Source organism: Mchenga conophoros, linkage group LG5, assembly GCF_057382185.1.
Source record: "Mchenga conophoros isolate Kocher_MC1m ecotype Shallow Benthic linkage group LG5, M_conophoros_male_GT1.1, whole genome shotgun sequence".
NCBI classification, from domain to species: Eukaryota; Metazoa; Chordata; class Actinopteri; order Cichliformes; family Cichlidae; genus Mchenga; species Mchenga conophoros.
This window is the reverse complement of record NC_140530.1, coordinates 13,179,272-13,201,343: the sequence shown is the minus strand read 5'-3', so window position 1 is coordinate 13,201,343 and position 22,072 is coordinate 13,179,272. Positions and strand designations below refer to the sequence as shown.

Here is a 22,072-nt window from a genome sequence, read left to right as displayed (position 1 = left end):
AATTAAAATGTGAGAGAACAGTTTTTAAAAATAACATGAATAACATTAACCCCCAGAGGTTAAAGGATGTGCTGAGAAAAAAATTAACTGTTTTTAAAGACAAACTTATTATTTTCAGACAATATTTTAAGCTGACTTTGACCCACACTGCAGTTGTTCACACACTGAAAACATAGTCGTTCTTATGCAAACATCCTGTTTATCAGTTTAATTGCAAGGACTTCTCGTGGTGAGGGCAGCTCAGGATAGGCCTGCACTCACAAACAAACAAGAAGAAAAAAATCTACAAAATGCAGAGCAGGTTTTGTACATTGACAGTCCTTCAAAGCAAAAAAACTGTAATACACAATTACGCTGCACAGGCTCACATTTGAAATCAAACATAGTTACATGATTCAAGGATTTTCATGTAAATACATGAATAATATTTGTTATAAAAAAATAAGCAACCATTTGTTGTCCAAACACATTTCCAAGACCTTGGAAAATGTGGAGAACTATTTAATGAAAACACTTGAAAAAAGATAACAGAAATAAAACAGGGTAGATACTAACACTGAAATAAAAATGGACAATAAAAAGGCAGACTGAACATCAGCTTGTTTGTTCACAAGCCTCTCAGTTTGTTTTAGAGCAGCTGATGTGTGAATGATGTTGTGTGTCCCGGGTCACATTTGGAGGGTTGTATTATCCATCCCACTGTGGCAATGTTTGGAGATATTTGACTGTGACATCGTCTGACTGTCCCAGCTCTTCACTGACCCTGTAGACACTTAAACTTTGTAAATATAAAGCACTTGAATAAAGAGCTACATAAAGAGGTAGAAGCTGTGTCATCCAGATTCCACACATGCATGCTTGCACGTATCTCACGTATCTCACGTCTCATGTTTCTAGGTTTTCTTTCTGAAATCAGACAGCTTCTGCCCAGAGTAGCAGAGCATTGATCGTTGTATCAATATACGTGAAAGGCCTCTGTCATGATGTCAATTTGGCCTCTATTTTTAAACTTTGACAACTGATCCAGCCATTAAGCCAAAGGCCGTCATCCTTATCTCTTTTTATTGTCTTGTGCAGCACAACCTCATTGTTCACTTATCACTCCTGGGCAGCTATGTGAGTCAGGGTTACTTAAACGAGCTGTTTGGCTGCCTTGAGCACCATCCGATCTTTACAGTGGACTTGGGGAAAATATTATGCTTCTGCAAGAGTAATTTGAGTCTGTTACCAGTAATCCTGTAAGACTGTAGGATGCAGAGGTGAAATGACAACCGCAGCCAGAGTACCCAGGATCCTCCTGCTCTCCTTTAACCTGTGGCCTACTTTCAATGAGAAAAGAATGCTCCCTCTGTGGTTCAATTCAATTCAATTCAATTTTATTTATATAGCGCCAAATCACAACAAAAGTCGCCTCAAGGCGCTTCATAGATACAGAGAAAAACCCAACAATCATATGACCCCCTATGAGCAAGCACTTTGGCAACAGTGGGAAGGAAAAACTCCCTTTTAACAGGAAGAAACCTCTGGCAGAACCAGGCTCAGGGAGGGGCGGGGCCATCTGCTGCGACCGGTTGGGGTGAGAGAAGGAAGACAGGATAAAGACATGCTGTGGAAGAGAGCCAGAGGTTAATAACAGATATGATTCAATGCAGAGAGGTCTATTAACACATAGTGAGTGAGAAAGGTGACTGGAAAGGAAAAACGTAATGCATCATGGGAATCCTCGGCAGCCTAAGTCTATTGCAGTTTAACTAAGGGAGGATTCAGGGTCACCTGGTCCAGCCCTAACTATATGCTTTAGCAAAAAGGAAAGTTTTAAGCCTAATCTTGTTTACACAAGTCAGAGGACGCTCAACACGTTAGAGGGAAATCAAAGTCAGGTAACAGTATGTTCAGAGTGGTTCAAATATTGGGAATACAAATATGAATTTATGTGATTTTTCTGAATACACTTATTTTGTTTGGTCCATTACATCACAATTATCCTCTATAACACGAATGCCAGAAGAATTATTATGCGGAGAGCTTCTTGTTTCTCTGTTTTTAATTAGTGTTTAATCAAATATGCACATATTTTAAGCAAACTCCATGCTGCTGATAAGAGCAATGCTCCTTGTTGTCCTTAGCGCTGAATCATCACATTGAGCCTGTTCTCAAAGATGGGTGTTCATCAAAATACCCGCGTGACAAAAACAGCAGCAAACAATAGACAAGAGAAGGTACATGGAGGAAAAACTGCATCAGCAATAAAAGAAGTCCAATAAAATGATAACAGAGCTGGATTCTGGGGTAAAATTCCTGGAAGTCTCAATTTCTGGCCAAAGTTACAACATGCAGTGCTTGTAAAATGTTATTTTAACTAATCATTATACCCTACTCTTATGAAATACTCTATAAATGCTCTTTTTAAAAAAGGAACTATCTTTTTTTTTTTATAACTGAAGCATGGACCAGGGCAATAAGGTGGTTTTAATAATTTATCCTCTGGTGTGCTCAGACGGCAGACTGAGGGTGGTTGACACTGACAGGCTCAATAAACTGATCAGCAAGACCAGCAACACTGTGGGCGTGAAGCTTAACTTTCTGACTCTTTCTCTTAACTTTCTAACAGTGTTTTATAATTGCAGCCAACACTGGACAATATTTCCCACCCTTTCCATCTCCTGCTGGACAGCTACAGGAGCTCACTCAGTGACAGATTCGACCACCTTGAAGCCACAGCTTTTCTTTAAGATAACACTCCGGCGCATAGTAAGTGGGTTGCTTTAAGTAATACTTTTCCATTCTAATTGATTGCACATTGTCAATATCTCACATATACGTACATAACAAAGATGCTAGACCAAGTGTCTTTATCTTCCAGTGAGTGAATGACCTGAGCCTGAGCTGTATAATTATGAAACTGGGATAAATGCCAAAGTATTACACGACAATATGCTCATTCGCTAAAAGATAGAACAACATTATGAGGTTTCAATTGCATTTAACCTTACTGTCATGGTCATGAGTGTTTTTTGCCTAGTGTTTTGAGCTTTTTGGTCATTCAAGTGTTATGATTAAATATATTCAGGTTGTTTATTAGTTTGCCTGTGGTTCATATTTTCACCTTTGTATCTTTCCACTTAGTTTCTTTTTTGTGATTTTCTTTTCAGTCCTGCTTTAGTCTCCTTTTGTAATTTGTAGTCATAGTTAAGTCCCTGAGTTTGTTTTTGTTCTCTGTCAAGTCCATGTTTCTGGTCCCGAGTTAAGTTACAGTCTGTTTTATTTTGTCCACTGTCATCTGTCCTCACAGATGTCTGTTGTTTGCTCTCATCGCCTTTTTGTATTTATTCCCTCAGTTTGACTCTGTTCATCCCTCATCATTCTGTGTCTTTCTGCTTTTGTTTCTTCTTCCTGGCCAGCCTTTTTTCCGTATTTTGTTCCCATTAAAGCTTCTTTTTTTGTTATGCATTTGGGTCCAAATCCTGCCTGCCACACATGACTCTTACATTTAACTTTATAATGAAGCATTTAACAAGGGATCAGATGGAAATTAGCCAATTCTGTTTCATATTTTTGTTCATCGGTGACCACTATGCCTGGAGCTGAATAAATTAAATGGACCACAAGAAAATAAATACTAAAAATAATTATACTAATACCAAAAATGTTAAAGATTTAACATATTTATATGTCAAATATGTTAGTTTTTATATTTTAGTTATTTTTCAGATATTTAGTATTACTGTATCATGTAATGTATTTATTATTTTTATTGTCAGAAAGCTGATAGGAAGACTGACCCTATCATCTTATCTGTCCATTCATTTGTAATGAAAGCAATTGACCAAATAGTTTAGTGCTACATAGCACGAAGACATGAGACACCATGAAGTCATTGCATATGGTGGATGTTTGTTCACAAAATGTGACATACAATGTCTTACACCCTGCACCAACTTAACTTTTTCAACTGAGCTCTCACTCTATGTGCTCTGCAGCAACACGAAGAGCCTCCTGGCTTTAGCTAAATGTTAACAGAGAAGAAAATACACGCTGTTTAACCACATTTGTGAACCTGTCATACATGCTGACTAAGGCAGCAGTCAGTCATGATCTAATGAAGCTCATGAGAAGATAACAAAGAATCGAAGCTTTTCCACACTTCCACTTTCTCACACTGTCAAGCTGATTGTGACATCACAGATCTAGTCCAATTATTTTTCACCCAGCTTTCTTCAGGCCAATCAGCATTCACTGTGTATCTGTCATCCTCGCTTGCAGACATCTTCGTGCTACCGAGCTCCTTCACATCACCACCTCTCCCTCCTCACTCGGTCTCCATTCAAGCCACCATCTTCATCTACACCACCATCGTCTAGGCTCCCTATCACCGATGGGACTCTGTTCTGCTGTGATAGGACATCAAAGTTTAACCGCCAAATACCTTAAACACGGATAAAACACGTTCAATTCCTTCCTATTATCTCTCTCTTTTTATACAGTTTTATACAGAAAATACTTCTTTGCACTGCTTTTGATTATACTATTGTGATAAAGCTGTGGTGTGTCTAGGTTCAGGTTCATGCCAGATGGCCGTCTCTCCCTGAGCCTGGTTCTGCTGGTTTCATCCTGTTAAAGGGAGTTTTTCCTTCCCGTTGTCACCATCTGGGAGACTGATTGAGGGAGTTTTCTTTGTATTATCGTAGGGTCTTAGTATAATGAAATGTTCTTCACAATTTTAAACTGAAGAACATTATTCTGACATTATTTCACATTTTATATACATCTTTTGCATGCAAAAGATTGGTGAATCTCTGCTCATCTTTATGTCTGAGAAACTCACTTTTTTTGTCCCTCTTACTATTCCAGCCTTTTGTTAAAAATAACCTAAAAAAAAAAAGTTGTGTTACTGCATTTAAAATCACAATGAGCTAATATTTGTCTTATTTTCTTAGTTCTAACATTTGTTTTCCTTACTTTATTGGAATTAAGTCAGTTTTTAAAATCATTGCATTTTGTTTTTTATTTACATTTAAAAGACTGTCTCAACTTTAAAAGTGGGTTTCTATATGTTATTATTATAGTTTTAGCATTGTATTCTAGCTGACTGAGCTGACTGGTTGAATGAAGTTCTTGAAGATCTTTGTTCTCTGGTCAGCAGTCGTGGGTTCAACCACATTAATGGTCATATTACATGTTGCCCTAGTATATTTAAGAAAGACACAGAAGCTCTCCCTGGGGCCCACTTAGGACATCAGTGTCAACACATAATGTGCCCTTGTACACAAAAAAACATAAGATGAAGCAGTCATTCAGCAACAATCCCTGGCAAACCCAGGATTGCACTGAAAATAGTACTTTGTTTCACTACGTAATTCAATCCCACCAGTACTCGGTGGTTGATGATGTATCCAGTTTAAGTAATTGGTTCAATTGATAAGAAGACAATAAGGATGACTTGCTAATAAAATGTCAGTTTATGTTTGTATTTAGTTCCTGAGAAAAACTAAATACTGGGAAACTCTATGTTACAGTTTCTAGATTATTTGTCCACATAGCATTTGAAATCCTAAAGGGAGGAAAGTGTATTAACTTTCCTAGCCCTACAAAGGTTTACACAGCTGAGGTTTCTAGTTTCACACTCCTCTTTACTGAGCCACAGGCCATTTAAGGACTCAAAAAGTAAGGCAACACAAAAAGACCCTTAAATTTAGACCTTGTGTTTCAGTGGACAAATGAATTATCACCATATAGGCAGCTATTTTAGTTATTCTTCAGCCTGCATTTCCAGCTACATATACAGCAGGTTTGTAGTAAGAAAAAAGTCTGCTGAGTCTTTGTCATGTATTTAATACTCACTTAAATGGTGTGTTTAGTTTTGGAAAAGAAAAGAAAAGAAAAGAGAAAAGAAAAGAAGAAGAATGGGCATGTCTGCTAACTTTATTACTGCTAACATTAATAGCACCCACAGCCAGATCCCACACAACACGTCGTGCTTCAGTATTTAATGCTTTTTGTGTGCTGCTTGTACAACAAGCATGCAGCTGTCACAGTAAAAAGGATTTCTCCAAATTATCTATTTGATCAAACTAGTGAAGTAAATCCTCTGTATTAATGTCATGACTGAAAACTTTAAGCAACTGAGTTGCAGCAAAGTGATAAGGGAATGAATTTCTTTCTTTTTATATCTTTCTAAACAGCAATTTAAATGTATTTGTAATGTTTATTTAAAATGTGGGGGACAAAGACTTCCCTCCCAGTTCCAAGCTGTCATGAGACATCTGTCTCTGGAAATCATAAGTCCATATAAATGCCAAACCTGCACTCTCTTCCATTTATTATATTTCCATTTGTTTATTTGTTCAATAGCAAGTGCATTAAAAATATTAACTTAAGCTCCTGACTGGGTTTAGTTTGATAAATAGTTGAGTGTTGTGTTCTTTAAAGACTAATAGCATCCTCTTTTTTTGTTTCTATTCACTAGAAATTTATTTTTTGTATTTTTTATATTTATTATTTAATTATTGTATAGCAGTAGTTTACACAGAATAATTTGACAGCTCCATGGGAACTGCACCATGGTGGAGTAATATCAAGCCCTATTTGTCAAGGAAATGTTTTGCACTGCTGATCATACGATCTTTATAGTGTCAGAAATGAGAAGCACTGAACTTATTTATTATTTATTGAAACCATGAAATGCTTCTTGCAGTCAGGTCGTAGATTTTCCTGCTTTTTTTTTTTCACTCTTCGGTTGATTAAGAATAATTCTTCTCTCCAGCCACCCCGAAACTAAGGTTGTTATGGATAAAATAACACATCCATCAATGACTAAGAGATACATAACAGTAGATATTAGGCAGCTGCCTTTGAAGTCATTATAGATGAAGAATGAATTCATGGATCTAGTGCTAAAAGAACTTTTAAGATTGCTCCTGCTTGGAGAGGAAGATATGCCAGCATCACTCCCATATGCAAGTGTTAAATTTCAGGTTATGGTTTGCACCCATTTTGCCTCATATAAAGACTGTGCATCAAATTAAGTCAGATATAATGTATTTATCCCAAAACTTGGAAAAATTATTGTTTCACAGCAGTCAAAACTGGAAGAAAACAGGTTAAATACATTCAAACAGCTCAATATATTAAATACATAATAATCCAACAAGGTCAAAATTATTGGAAATGTTTTGCTAGCTGTTCATTAAGAAGGTGGGGCGGGTGAGGCAGGGTGTAGAGGGTGAGGCTGGGTTGTTTACATATTTGCTAAGTTATTTATTTATCTATTTACTTTCTATTTCTTTAGCCCCACACACAGGTGCATAATTATCTGCTACCGTGCTACCAGAAAAGGCTTGCAACCTGATTCCTTAGTATTAGAGGTCATCAAAGCCCGAGCCAGCATCCACTAACCTGCCACCGATTCCTCAGTCATCACAGGTCAACACTCAGAGAGGCAGCACCACCTCTGCTCTCTGTCACCTTCACCCAGCCACTTCAATGATGACACAGTGTGAGAAGCAGGCCTCTGCTTAGATTGCGAGTGGATTCTCCAGAAATTATTCCTTATCAGACATTTAATTTGCTCCCTAGCTACAGAACCAATTGAATTATTTATACTCAGCACTACGTATAAAAGAATTTTTTTTACCTGCTATCTTTGGCATTCTCTTTGAAGTGTTGTAAAAAATTATGTTGACGTAATTGCTTGTGGTTTATTACTTTCTTCATCTAGATGCATGTTTCTTCAGAGGTAAGTAGAATAATGCTATTATTCTGTACTAATATAAAAATAGGAATGCCGTGGTTCCAAGATCAACAGATGTCACCATAGAAAGCAAACAAGTGAACCAAAACAAAAACAAAATAAAACAAACAAACAAAACTATAAAATGTTCTGAGTGTGTTCAACAAAATACAAAGACTTTTTTGTGTTACCATGCAGGCATGATCAACACACAAGACTCATGTGTGATGATTATATTCTGCATTTCATGACGTTTCACATTATAAAACTACTTGACCCGGGGTGGTTTGTTCGCCTGGTCGATAATATCACATTTTCACCTCACTGTTCAAGACTAATGATATATTCAGTTATTACCAAATCCAATTCCACCAGTAAATGTTTTGTTGTTTGTCAGTGGATCCGATTTTGATAGTAATTACCTGATCACTGTGGGGACCAGAGGAAACAGGATACAGTACAGTACGTACCTGACGCATCAATGGCGTCATGAGTTGTGGTCTTGTGGGGACTGAATAGCAATTAGTAACAAGCAGGAAACTATTTCAGATTGCAAATGCATGGATTCGGTCAGCATAAGCTGCAGACTAAGAAGCTGAGATCACTAATCTAAACAATTAGTGTCTAATGGGAATTGAATTGAAGGTTGTTGACATACTCACTCTCTCTCTCTCTCTCTCTCTCTCTCTCCCTGCATGTAGAGGCAATCACAGTATCCTGTTTCTGTAGAGAGCATTAATCCAAAAAAACAATTGTTTGCTTCATGAATAAAATAACTTTATATGCAAACAGATGGAAATATTGCAGGAAACTGCTGAAATCAAACTAAGGTGCATGTTTATTCACTGCAATCTGCTGAAACAAATGGCCTGTATTTATATAGCGCTTTACTAGTCCCTAAGGACCCCAAAGCGCTTTACATATCCAGTCATCCACCCATTCACACACTGGTGATAGCAAGCTAGATTGTAGCCACAGCCACCCTGGGGCGCACTGACACAAAGGCCTAGACAGTGGAGCCAGCTTTCATTTTAAACTCATGTGTTTACATTTTGTATACAGTAGTGTGGAAAGCTTCTGAGCCTTCATTTCTTTAAACTTTGAAAGGAAAATTGGAAAATTTATTGAAACATGTGCAAACATATATGAAACTGTAGTTTATAAAGTTTGTATGGTTCTAATGAACTTGAAAGTCAGTATTTTGCATGAGCACGTTTATCCTTCAGCACACTTTGCATGTTGCAGCTTTGCAGCTGGTATTGCATGTTGGATTTATATCTGACCATACTTTTCTTACCTTTCCATCAGTATTGCCACACTACACCATTGCATGCAAAATGTTTTGACTCTGAAAGTATCACAGTAATGTGCCGCAGCAACCGTTTAATCAGAATGAGTAAACTTCAATCACGGATCAGGTTAATTGTTCATGAATTTTTTATTTTTGGAGTTTTAGTCAATTCCCTCTCAGACAAAAAGGTGCCCTTTGCTGGAGCTTAACTGAGTAATAAGCAGGATAGTGAAGTGATGTGGGAGGAAAATATTGACATTGTTGAATAATTTTGGCGAGGCAAGCCTTATTAGAGGCACCGGTGGGATTAGCCACTTTCACACAGGACTCCCTGAGTAACTTTGGTCAAAGTTGTCATGGAGCTGTCAAAGCAAACCCTACAGCTAGGAAGTAGATAAAGTAGTGGAGTGAGTGGATGTTTGCCTAATCTGAACTAGTACATTGCATAGTAATATAGAGAGGAGCAAAGAGATGGTGTTTAGAGCATAAGAGGAAGTAATCTGTCATTTTAAATCACGTGTATTATAGGTATTGTCAGAAGGGTTTCAAATGGTATTATATGTAATTACTCTGTTATTACAGGTTGTAATGTCAACACAGTTGAGGACAAACTTCATATCTTGCTGCCTATAGCTATAAGTATGTGTTGACCTGTGCTGTTAGCTGTTAGCGCACTGCTTATATAAGAGCTAACTGCAAGGGTATAATGTTAAGCATTACGAGGATTTCAAGTTTCTCTTTGTTCATCTAAAATGTCACATTGGTTTCAGTTTTTTAGAGCACTTAGAGAGCTTGTCCTTTGCAGTTTAAAGTGGGGTCTTCACTCATGCCCATCCATAACAATGTGAAGAATATTCTTCTGTTTGCAAATGATACTTTAAAAAAAAAAAATTGTCAACCAGATTTAAAGACAATGACAGATAAGTTTAAAAAAACAGTCAAATTAAAAGGTGGGTTTATGGTATTAATCTATCCTCTACAATTAATTACTCTAAATGTGTGATTTGTTATTGCGACTACGGGGCTCAAATCAAAGGGATTATAGTTCACACTGTGAGATTATTTACCAGAAACAAACTACTACTTGAAAAATACCAACGCATATATGTGTTGAGCTTTATATATGTTATATATATATAACAACAGTGACTGTTATTTCAAATAACAGTATGCACATACCTCATTAAGACATAAATCTTCAAGACCTTATAATTTTATTTAGTAGCCATATTTATGAACACACACATTGCTGTTGCTGTTATTTTTTAACATAATTTATGAAAAGAAAAAGAAAACAAAAATAATTCCCTGTCTGAATTTATGCTTGACTCATACTTCAGGACAAGCAAATTACAGCATATTTGTTTGCAACACCGGTAATGATAAATATACAATTAATTGTATAACAGCTGTTATAAAGGCACTGTGTACATTAGCAAGTAAACTAGGAGTAACATGACTGAATGAAGCTAAATGAGCTTTGTTAACTAGAGTACATGTTAGAGCCAAAAGACAAATAACTGCACTAAATCATATAATCACACCAGAAACTGTCATACTGCTCACAGAGATAATTTCTTAAATGCACTCTCAGCAGAGCCTAACTCAGTTTGGTCCAATTAAAGCAGCTGGAACAAAGTTTCACTCTTCTGCTTCTGCCCATCATCACAGGAGGAGATCAGACCAGAAAGAGACTATGACTCATACAGGTCTGCTATGGAATAATAGATTTTATGATAATCAGTGCTTTAAGTCTCCAAGTGCTGTTCCATTTGTCATTGTCTCGTTGCGAGATTGCACCATCACCTTTGTGTGCAGTTAACCTGCAGGGATGACCTGTGTTACGGGAAGTGCTGAGTCCTTTCCCTTGAGAAGATGAGGGCATCATCCAAGGTCTTGTATTTCTTTAAAGTGTTTTAGGGTATACACTCACCAGCCACTTTGTTAGGTATGCCTGTTCATTTGCCCGTTAACAGAAATATCTAATTAACCAATACATTGGTTTGGCAGCAAACCATTGCATTTATCCATGGAGATATGGCCAAGACGTCTCCAAATTACAAAGGTGATCTAGGTAAATGTGATATGCTTGTTGGTATCAGATAGCCAGACAGGTGCTGGATATATGGCTGTATATCATGCTGTCATGTCAATATGGACCAAAGTCTCTGATCCACGTTTCTACCATCTTATTGAATCAATGTCATGAAGAACTAAAGCAGTTCTAAAAACAAAGGCGAGTTCAGCCTGAATCTAGCCACGTGTACCTAGTAAAGTGTCTGGTGAGCATGGTTAAGAAATGAATTTTGTTTAATGTTTTCTGTATCATGAAAAACTTACAATAGAGGAATTCCTTTGACACATACCTCTCTTTTAAAATCTTGTACCAGAGATGGCTTCACCAGAACTACCAGGAATGTAAACAGCTGAAAAATCTATTTTACAGTTTTGCCCTCAAAGAAGTGAAGTTTCATTTTCAGACACCTTCGAAAGCCCACAGACATTTATTTGTTCTTATTAAAGCATTTTATAGCTTAGTTGGAGCGTCCTCTGATATACCTATATAAATTACAGATTTACACGAAATATCTGTTTCCCTCCATAAATTATAGCACATTTAATCTTTTAAACTCTTCTAAACATTGAATGTATAAAACTGGAAGGGAATGACACTTTTCATACAGTCTCTTTTGCAATTCAGTGTCCACAGCAAAATGATGACATTTATATGAAAGTAAACGATTATTTGCAGTACTGTGACTTTGTCCCCCTCCTGATTTCTTATCTGTGTCTGTGTTTTTTTTGTGTGGGGGTAATAACATTTTTTTTTTTTGCACTTTCAAAGGGATAACTGTTTCTTAAATAAAGCAAAAGCGCACCGCTATCATAAAAGCTCCAGGGATGATTTTATGCTGAAACATAAATGATTTTTCTTTTAAATCTCTAAAATTCCTAAATAAGATCAAAATATACATGCTATTTTTGGATTTTAGTTATTTGTCCTAATTGTATACATTTAAACTAAATAATCAAATAATATAATGTGTATTTTTTACATGTTTAGTTTTACTGTGGACACCATGTTTTTGTTGGACCCAACAAAAGACACAATCTTTGTAGTTTAGTCCCCGTCCCTTTAGTCCCACGATGGATTTGAAAAAGAAACAATTAGGATGTGATTGACATGCAGACTTTCAGCTTTATGCAAGAGGTTTTTACCCCCAAAAATGAATTAACTGTTTATATATTCCAGACATCCTTTCTTTCCTTTTTTCCTTACATAGTCCCTCATTTTCAAGGTCTCCAAAATAATTTGACACTTGACTGACAGGCAGTTTCATGGCCAGGTGAGGCTTGTTCCCTTGTTATTTCATGACAAATGGAGCATAAAGTATTGAATTTGTGTCTTATAGCTTTTCGCTGTAATTTGAAATACAAGGCCCAAGAAAGTGCAAGTGAGGGAGACCTTCATTAGGCCTAAAAACCAAAAGTGAGATCAAAAAAACTTTCTTTCAACAAAACCCAAAAGATCTGAAAAACCACACAAGACAGCTACAATATAGGTAGTGAGTTTTTATTAGATGTAGATCTTTTGCATTAAATAGTAACAAAACAGGAAAGTGTTAACTTGACTGTTTTCACTCTTCTCTTATATCTAAATATTACTCAGAGACTTCTACAGTCGGACCAGTCCCAACATAAGCAGTAGCAGCAGTAACACCTTTTACAAGAAGCCGTAACAAGCAAAATGTTGTACATAAAACAAATAATAAAGTGCTGTAGCTGAAATCATTTCATATATTTTAATCTACAAGGTCATAAAACAATATTGGCAACTTAATTAGTAACATGAATTAAAGTGATCATCTACAAAATTAAAATAAGTCCAAGTGACAATTTATAAATCATTGCATGTTTTTATTTATATTCAAAGCTTTTAATATAGGGTTGTAAGATCAATTAAAATATCTCCTTGCAAAGTATTTAAAAATCACATCACGATGTGAGGGAGACAGCTCAAACTGAAACAAATGAAATTATTTGCGTCCATAATTAACAGTCAGTCTTAGCTGATAGATGGACTCTTGCTGTTCAATTGCAAAGTGTTACAAATGTGCACCTGACCGTGTCGCGTGAACTCCAATTTTCCACAGAGCAGATTTATCTGAACGACGTCTGCTAGATGACAATAACAAAATACAAGGCGATGAAGAGTCACAGAGCAAAAGATCCACACATTATTGATTTATAACCACCAGATCTTAAAGTATTGACTTAAAGCTCAGATGTTTGTACATAAGAGCACTGCATCATTGCTCTCCATGCAGCATTTTCCATTTTATGCTTTCATCCTCCTTGTAAAACTACATAACGCTTGCCTCAGGGCTTTCATTCCCATGTGGAGTCTGGCAGGTGATTCACATAGTGGTCATTTTGATGAAACGATTAAATTATACTGACACACGACTATTTAAACCTGAATACAGTTTTCAGTAGCTGATTTCTCCGCAACTGATTGCGTGAATATTTTTCACCTCTCAGAGGAAGATTATGGAAAGAAACAATATTTCTTCCTCAGTTATCAATGGAAAAAAAATCATGTAATTATAACTTTTGCATATGCAGAAATTACCACAATATTTTCAAACGAGGACCTCATAATTATGACTCACCATGCCATGATTACAATACTGGGATTTTTTTTTTATCTCTTTATTGTGATAGAGCTGTTTTAATTATAAGAAGAGGCTCCGTCAGTTCAGTGTTTTCTGTTTTTTTATAAGCGCTGCAAGAACAGGGATCTTTTCTTACAATAAAAAGGTATTTTAATGTGTTTTTTTTATTATAAGCAGCATGGTTCTCTACATTTCTCTACATTTCCGGCCAGTATGTATTAATATTTTATTCATAGTTATATAGAATCACTTTCTTTGTCAATGTCAGCCATCTGTAAACTTTGTTTTGTTTTCCAAAGGAGAGCAATCTGGCTTCAAACTTGCTCTATACTGGCACTTGATCAGGATCCCTTCAGTAGAAGTCACTAAATGTCTGGTACAGACAGCATTACTGTCATGAAAAAACTGGCCGACTCCAGCCAGTCTGTGCATTTGTAAGATGCTATGTTGCACATCTAGATGGCCCTTATGAAAATAATTTATCAAACTTCCTCACTGTTAAAATGTTAATATATGTTTGTCTCTGCTTTAAGGTTTGATGCATTGTGCATTCAGATGTGCTCTTGTGCATACCTTTTGTTGTAACAAGTTGTTATTTGAGTTGTTGTTGTTGTGTTCCTATCAATTCAGTTTTATTTATATAGCACCAAATCACAAAAACAGTATAACAGAATAATATTTAGAATAATAGCATTTGGCTAATTCTAATAAATAAATAAATACTGGCAACTACTTTTCCCCCTTAAAAGTGTATATTCTTGTTCTTGTATTTTTTGAGTATTTCCTGTTCTGTCCCTCTCCTTCAGAGAGAAACTGTTTGTACTGAAACTACAAACACTCCAAACTGAGTCTTGCCTCAACATCACCTGTTTTGCTCTGCCCACGTGAGAGTTTGTGCAGGACCTGGAGCCTTTTGGGGAAATAGACACCAGTCAGTCTCTGCATTCAAGCTCACCAGAGTAACTCAAAACCTCAGACTGCGTCAGAGAGAGGAAAAGGATGGTATGGCAGCAACAGTTAAAAGAAAGTGTCAGAGAGGAATGTCTGATCTTCAAAGTTGAACTGTTCTAATACAGGTATGCAACAGTGTTTTGGTGATTTTGAAAGAGAGCGCTTCTTTAACAATGCAGTTCAAAAGACAGCCTAAGTCTTTTTTTTATCTCAAGAAGAAAAAACATGCAATTGTTAAAACTTTGGTGGAGTTGAAAGAGTCATTGTCTGAGTGGAACATGACAGTGTCGGTATAGGACGAAAAGTGAAGGAATAAGATGGAGAGACATTAATATTAGTGAGATTTCACTCAGAAATGTTATACTGATCTATATGTTCAAACCAGTCTACTGCACTCTTGGGGTAGACGAATGCAAATTATAGTCTCCTAGAAAAATACAGTCAAACTTATTTCAAGCCCACTCTACCCCGAGGCTAACTCAGAACTGAGTCACACTGGTATCAATCAGTGACTTCTACCAGCTAATCATGGTAGCAGACCTAAACAAGCATCGCACAGCATAGCCTTTCTTCTTTAAATTAAAAAAAAAATAAAAAATCATGATATTAATTCCTGCCAAATGTTACCTGTGCTCACCTCCTGGCTGTCACTTGTCATGTCCAATTTCCTTTGGCGGGTTCCTGTGATCACGCAGCTACCCTGAAGTCTCGGTGGAGAAATTCCAGTAAAAAGCATCAACATTGCATCATGCATTTTCTTTTTGAATCTTTTTTTGAAGAAGTTTGATGTTCACATCAGCTGCTAGATAAACACTGTTTACCGCCGCTGCAAATTTTCTGCCATTTATTTTTATTGTTGTTGCACTCTTTGCTGATGTTTTCCTTGTAAAACATGCTTGTAGCTGTTTAATATTTTCAAAGGGAACACTTTTTTCTTCACGTAAACAGTGTTTGAAGCAGTGACACAGTCAGCCATGTTTTTCAGTTTTAAAAAAAAAGTCAACAAAGCTGTGTAGCTTGATACTTAATTTTCGACGTTTTTGGAACTTGTCCATGATTTTGAAACTACCATCTGTAGGTAGTGATGGGTTATCCCATAATACAGGCCAGGTTTGAGTTAGGGTAATTAAAGGGCCCTTTTACCCTGCTTGCAGCTCACACCATTCAAAAAAGGAAAAGAAACAACTGCCTCTTCTGCTTTTTCTAAGATGACTGAAATCTTCTGAAGAATAAGGAAAAAGACATGCTGAGAACCCAGTGAGGGAGTGAAATGAAAAAAAAAGTAGTGTCTACTTTCTAGCAAGGTAAAAAAGACAGATTCGAACAAATCTCTTGTAGCGGTGGTTTTGAATGTTCTGAATGCGTGTGCTTCATGTGGCTGGCTGCATGTGCGTGTGTGCGTGCGTGCAGAGTGATTTTGATGAATGTGTCCTGACGGATGGTGTAACCCCCCTAAAGCCTGCCTCTACTTCCTCTCCAGCTCTCCTGTCATGCCTGCATATCGAGGTCAAACCACCTTTCAAATCTGTTCCACACTGCAATGGCACAGCACAGAGAATGAATAAACAGCTCGTAACCTGGAATTCTTCTACTTCCCTGTTTTTCACTCATTTAATGAATGAATGCTTAAAAAAAGCCTTAATTTTTTTTTTTTTTTAAAAGACATCAATTTTGTGTCATTACTCCTGTGTCAGTTCAAGTAAATGTCATGACCCAGGAAATCTGACATCAAAACCTCCTACTTTAATTATACCCCTGATGCAATTAATGAAAAATGAAGGGTCAAAGTGCATCACTCCTTAAGCCCTGAATATGATGGTACCAGTCACTGCTAAATCATCAGTCAAAGCCTGATGTGTTCTTGCTGAGGTATCACCTACTTTCCAATTCTGTCAGAAGCAGCCTGTTTTATCAGTCCCCTCCTGCCATCACCCACCTTTCATCCAAATGAGAGAAACACTGACCAGCAATGGGAAGGAGGTGGTAGGTTAGTATAACATTGAAGAGTAGCCTCTGGGCTCCAGTTATAACAGGCTTTCTTCTCAGTGTCATTTAATTGTATTCCCCTGGCATCTGTGTGAAATTTTCTCTTATGAGGGAACATAACTTAATTTCTAACAAAAAAAGAAAAGAAAAATGTGTCAAGGGAGATACTTTGCAGAAGAACAGCTGTGTCATTTAGAGCGCATTTGGATTGGACGTAGATTATTTTTTCCTCCATCACTTGAGTTATAACTTTAGGTTTGAGACATGCAATGAGGCTTTAAACTCCTGTTTTTTTTAGTGTTGTTGAATTATAAATTTTCAGCTATGTCTTGATAGTCTGTGTGGCCAACAAAAGTGTATATCTTTCCATTTTGTGCTATCATGTCTTACTTTATTGTAATTGTTAGCAGTTAATTCTACACTAAAAATGTTAATTCACTTATCAAATAAAAAAAAGAACTGCAGAGGAAATAAAATGTGACTGTTTAGACATCAAAACATCTATTTTTGAGTGGTTTAATTAATATTTGATTTATTATATAGCAAAATAAGTAATAGTATTTGAGCAAGTAAAGTAAATATAGTACTCATTATTCCACTATTTTCTTATATTTTACATGGGAAGCCTGTTATAAACTCGTGATACAGTGGATTGATTTAGATTAAGTAATTAAAATACAACTACAGCTTTTAAATTATTTTGAAGGCATGACTGACTCAAGTTAAATGCTTTTGCATATTTTTACAGCATTTTCTCTTATTTAGTTTTGGACTCCTCTAACGTCACCAGACTCAGACTATAAAGCTTGTGCTTTAAGCAGGTTGAAAGTCTTTTTTTTAAACTCAGTTTTCTTCCTTTTCAAAATCTGCTTGTATTACCCACAATTTTACCGGCTTCAGTTTTCTCAGAAATTTGAATGTCTGACGCCAATAATGGCAAATAACCTCAAGCATACATGGGTAGCCCCGCATGTTCTTCTGTTTGCTTGTTTTTTTTAACTTGGTGTCTTAAAGTGACACCTCAAACAAAACTCACAGATGTCATGCAGAATCTGTTTGCGTCTCCCTGCCAAGAGACAAAAACGTTCTTTTTTTAATAGGTGGGTTACAGGAAGCTGCTTACCAATGTAGAGTTCCCATTTAAGTACACTGTCTAAATAATTCTTCCACCACTGGCAGCATAAATCAGGTAATGAATTACAGTGAACAGAACATCTTGGGTTAATATTAAAAATCTGAGTTCATACAAAGTAAAAAGAAAGTTTTCAAAAAATGCAAATGAAGTTATTTGGAAATTAATTATCTTGTGTTTTCTGTTGTACATTAACATGTTGCGGTAAATAGCTTCCTTGTGGTATTGCAGATTTAATATAGAAGACTGAGGAATCTGAATTATTGCCACAGACTTTCTTTTGTTGATGATTTATACAGCTATGATATGCATTATGTACTCTCTGGCAGTCATTCCATTGTTAATCCCTCCCTATTCGCATATTCCTTTGGCCAATACTTGTCACTCATCATGAAGCCTAGTAAAGCATTGAACCCGAGGTTGATGTATCCAGAATCCAAAAGTCAATTTTAGACATATGATTGAGTTGGAGTGCATCAGTCTAGATAACTGTGGCAAAAAGGAGCATTTTCTGTTTACTTGTGCCAAATGCAGGGATCAAACCATGAAGGGATTTTCACATAGTGGGTTTTGTCTTTTGTTGGAAAAAAAGGCTAAACTAACAGATGTTTCTGGCAATTCAAACTTTTGCTTCAGATATCATGTTATTTACGATGTCTAAACATTGATTGATTTCTACATTAAATAAAAATATTGCTTTACTGAAAAATAAATTGTAAGTACAAAAACGAGCTGCTTCGCTTCCATGTTCTGCTCTTTGTATTGCCTTACCTACACAACTGTGACTTCAAACCTTTCTTCGTGTATAATAGAAAATACACCAGCTGGCCAAACCTGTGGAAGACAGGTCAAATCAAGTCTTAGTGGGTCAGCAGCTTGTATACCATGCAACCAAGTAACCACAACGTTCTTCATTTTGAGTGCACTTCTGGTGCATGTCATGTCCCCTCACTAGCTGTTTCTCTGCCAACACTTCCTGTCAATCTCAGCTGTTAAGATGTTCAAAGAATGCAAAATACCAAAAGAAGAAACATGTCAAAAGAACGGGTCAGATGTGGATGTGCATAAGAATGAACTCACTTCCTGTTATGCTTAAAATAAAATTCTCCAAGCTGCACAGAAACCACCTGAAATCCCGTTAGCATGAATATTGGGTTCGCGAAGATACCAGCTCACTCTGATGCATGACAGCATTTTATTAGACAAATGATGACACACTTCACTGTTTAAAGGACAGTAGTATACATTCAGATCAGGTCATCTGTACAGTACAAAGATAAGAGAGAAATGTGGGAGAGGTGATGCATGACATCCAGTTGTGTTGGGCCAATGGCCACACATGTATTTAGGCTTCTATAGTAACATTTCCTCTAGCTGACATGACACTGCACCCTTGTTGTGTCTATCAATGCTCTCCTTGAAGTCTTTGGTCAATCTTTCTCCTTTTAGTTATTTCAGTCAGAGTTGAATCGGGCTCATAAAGCAGAAGCATTACAGTAGTTTTGGCCTCAATGAGAAATAAATGATCACAAAAAGTAGTAATGCACACAGATTCCCCTTTTTTGTATTTATAGCATTAGATTATGTGATTTTTATCATCCAGGCATGTTGGAAGAGTCACTGGGGTGGTGCAGTGGCAAAACGCTTTAATACTGCATTTTGGCATTGTGTAACTTGAATTCTACAGGACACATTCCTTTTATGTCTCAAAGCTGTTATTTGAATAAGCTATAAGGCTCTGAAATAACTGCATTTGACTGTCTTGGTTTCACTGTCTGTAAGGCTTTCCCCCAGTTTTCATACTCAGTGGAAAGGCGAACACTGGATACACATGAAGTTATTAAGCAGCAAAGAGTCTTGTTTTTACAAACACTTTCCCTCAGTCATGATGGACATTAGACGATGATGCCATTAAAGCCTCTGAGTAAACAACAGCTTTAGCAACACTGAACCTTGAACAAAGGAACACAGACTTCACTTGTCATTTAAATAAACACCTACACATCAAATTTGTTTCAGACAACAAGACAACATCACATTTCATGTCAGGTTGGCCTTGTGGCTGCAGAGACATGCCCCTGCTTAAGTGTACTTTAGAGGGTTCCAAGACAGCCCTGAACCCAGAAGCAAGGGCTGCTGCACAGAAACCTCCTGTGAAGAGGCAAAGAGCTGAGTGAACAATGAAATTATTATCAATACATCCAGTTACGCACGGGGAGAGACAAGGTGTGGAGTCAGTGTAATCCATTGGGTGTGAATGGTGACACCCTGTCAAGGCTGATGTCTGCCTCGCAGTCCTCCAGGTCACAAACCGAGTCGGTGGCGTTTTCGTGGTTGTGAGAAAATTGTGAAATCCTGTCGAAAGTCTCCTCATGCTCGATACATTCAACGACATTGGGGATCATATTCACATAAGCGTTCGCGATTTCTTTGTGGATGAGGGTATCTTGGTTATACGACACCAGCTCGTTGCTGATGTTAACAGTTTCCACTGGCGTGTTGGAGCAGAAATAGCGGCAGCCCAAGAGGCTGGCGAAGGCCTTCCTGAACTCAGCGTTGAAGGCGTATATGATGGGATTCAGGGAGGAGTTGGTCCAGCCGAACCACACGAAGACGTCAAAGGTCGTCTCGCTTACGCACGGAAGACCCGCATCCCGGTCTGCCGCCGGCCTGTCGCAGAACGGGACCATGCAGTTTAAAACGAAGAAAGGTAGCCAGCAACACACAAAGACACCCATGATCACCGACAGAGTTTTGAACACTTTGGTTTCACGTTTAATCGACGTTTTCAGTGTGTTGTGGTGTTGGCACTCTATTCTGTTGGTCCTGCAACTTTGCGCATGTTCTGCCGCTCTCTCCAGAGAGGCTATTCTTCTAATTTGTATTTGCGCAATCCGATATATCCTGGTATATGTTACAATCATAATTGCCACTGGGATATAAAAACTTATCAAGGAGGAGGATATCGCATACTCTCTGCTCAGACTGGAGTCGCAGTTTTCCTCTACCTGCCTACTTATGGAAGAGTTGTGCGCCCCAACCATGTCGTCACCGCTGGCTTTGTGCCAATTTAGCTGGACCGGTATGAATGAAATGAGCACAGACAACGTCCAAGTGATGCTAATCATAACAAAGGCAACTCGCTGGGTCATTTTCCTCTCGTAGCGGAAGGGACTGGAGATGGCCCAGTATCTATCCACGCTGATAATGCAGAGGTTAAGGATGGAAGCGGTGGAGCACATAATATCAAAAGCAACCCACACATTACAGAAAGTGCCAAACGGCCAATAGCCAGCTACTTCTGCCACAGCTTTCCAGGGCATAACCAGGACGGCTACGAATAAATCCGACAGCGCTAGGGACACGATGAAAATGTTGGTGACTTTGGTCCGTAGGTGCCGAAAGCGCAGCACCGCGGAACACACCAAGATGTTCCCCAGCAGGGTCCATAGGATAAGCAGAGAAAGCAGACAGCCCGTCACTGTGCGTGCCACCATATCCCTTCTCCCGTCGCTTTTTGCCTCAGTTTCAGTACTGTTCCACATAATCTCTCCGAGGGGTGCCCGCGCAGAGTCAATACCCTGCACTGACGAGAGATACTTTGCTGGATTCTCCATTTGCTTCTTCAAGTAAAACTGAAGTCCATTGCTCCGTGCGCGGGGACGGGCTCAGTTATCGGCCAGCCATCGTTTTGTCCCCAATGATCAGCCTGGCTGCCTGCCTTATGTGGAGTGCGAAACAGAGGGAACGAGACAATTGCGCGTGTTAAAAGTGAGCCAGGCGACGTGTCAGGTGCGCTGAGGGGCTGAAACGCAGCACGTAGTGGCGGGCGCATGTTGCAGCCTTTACGGTCGGATCGTCTGACCTGGCTTCCACTTTGAAGCTTTCTGCACAAGATATCCTGAGCGTAGCGTGGGTAAGGAGGGAGTCCCAACACACTAACTTAGCCAGGGCTGTGCGCATACACTGACACTGCTGTACGTAACACATGCATGTTACGCACAGCCGTCCACTGCGTCGGGACTGGGTAGAGAGCATTCGGTATTTTCAGGGATTTTTTTCTTGTGTGTGTGTGTGTGTGTGTGTGTGTGTGTGTGTGTGTGTGTGTGTGTGTGTGTGTGTGTGTGTGTGTGTGTACTCCAAAGAGAGCAATTACAAACTTCCAATCAGCTGCGGGTTTTCATCCAGTTATGGATAGTGTTATAGCCTGGTTTATATTTAAGCCCTATTATTACGACAGACTTCAGAGAGACAACATTTCTGTCCAAGTCCAGAGAGAGCATTTACAATCTATATTATACACACAA

General features: G+C 38.0%; 1 protein-coding gene across 1 annotated transcript; it reads right to left on the bottom strand.

Moving 5' to 3' along the window:
• Nucleotides 1-18,957: 18,957 nt before the first annotated feature.
• On the bottom strand, nt 18,958-21,815 carry drd5a (dopamine receptor D5a). Its single transcript, XM_085273382.1, has one exon. It carries the CDS (start codon nt 21,380-21,382, stop codon nt 20,000-20,002), a length of 1,383 nt encoding a protein of 460 aa, XP_085129508.1. The 5' UTR covers nt 21,383-21,815; the 3' UTR covers nt 18,958-19,999.
• Nucleotides 21,816-22,072: the final 257 nt, after the last annotated feature.

Bases quoted from the DNA above. Each gene is read 5' to 3' on its own strand.
- drd5a (XM_085273382.1), bottom strand. From the start codon at position 21,382: ATGGAGAATCCAGCAAAGTATCTCTCGTCAGTGCAGGGTATTGACTCT.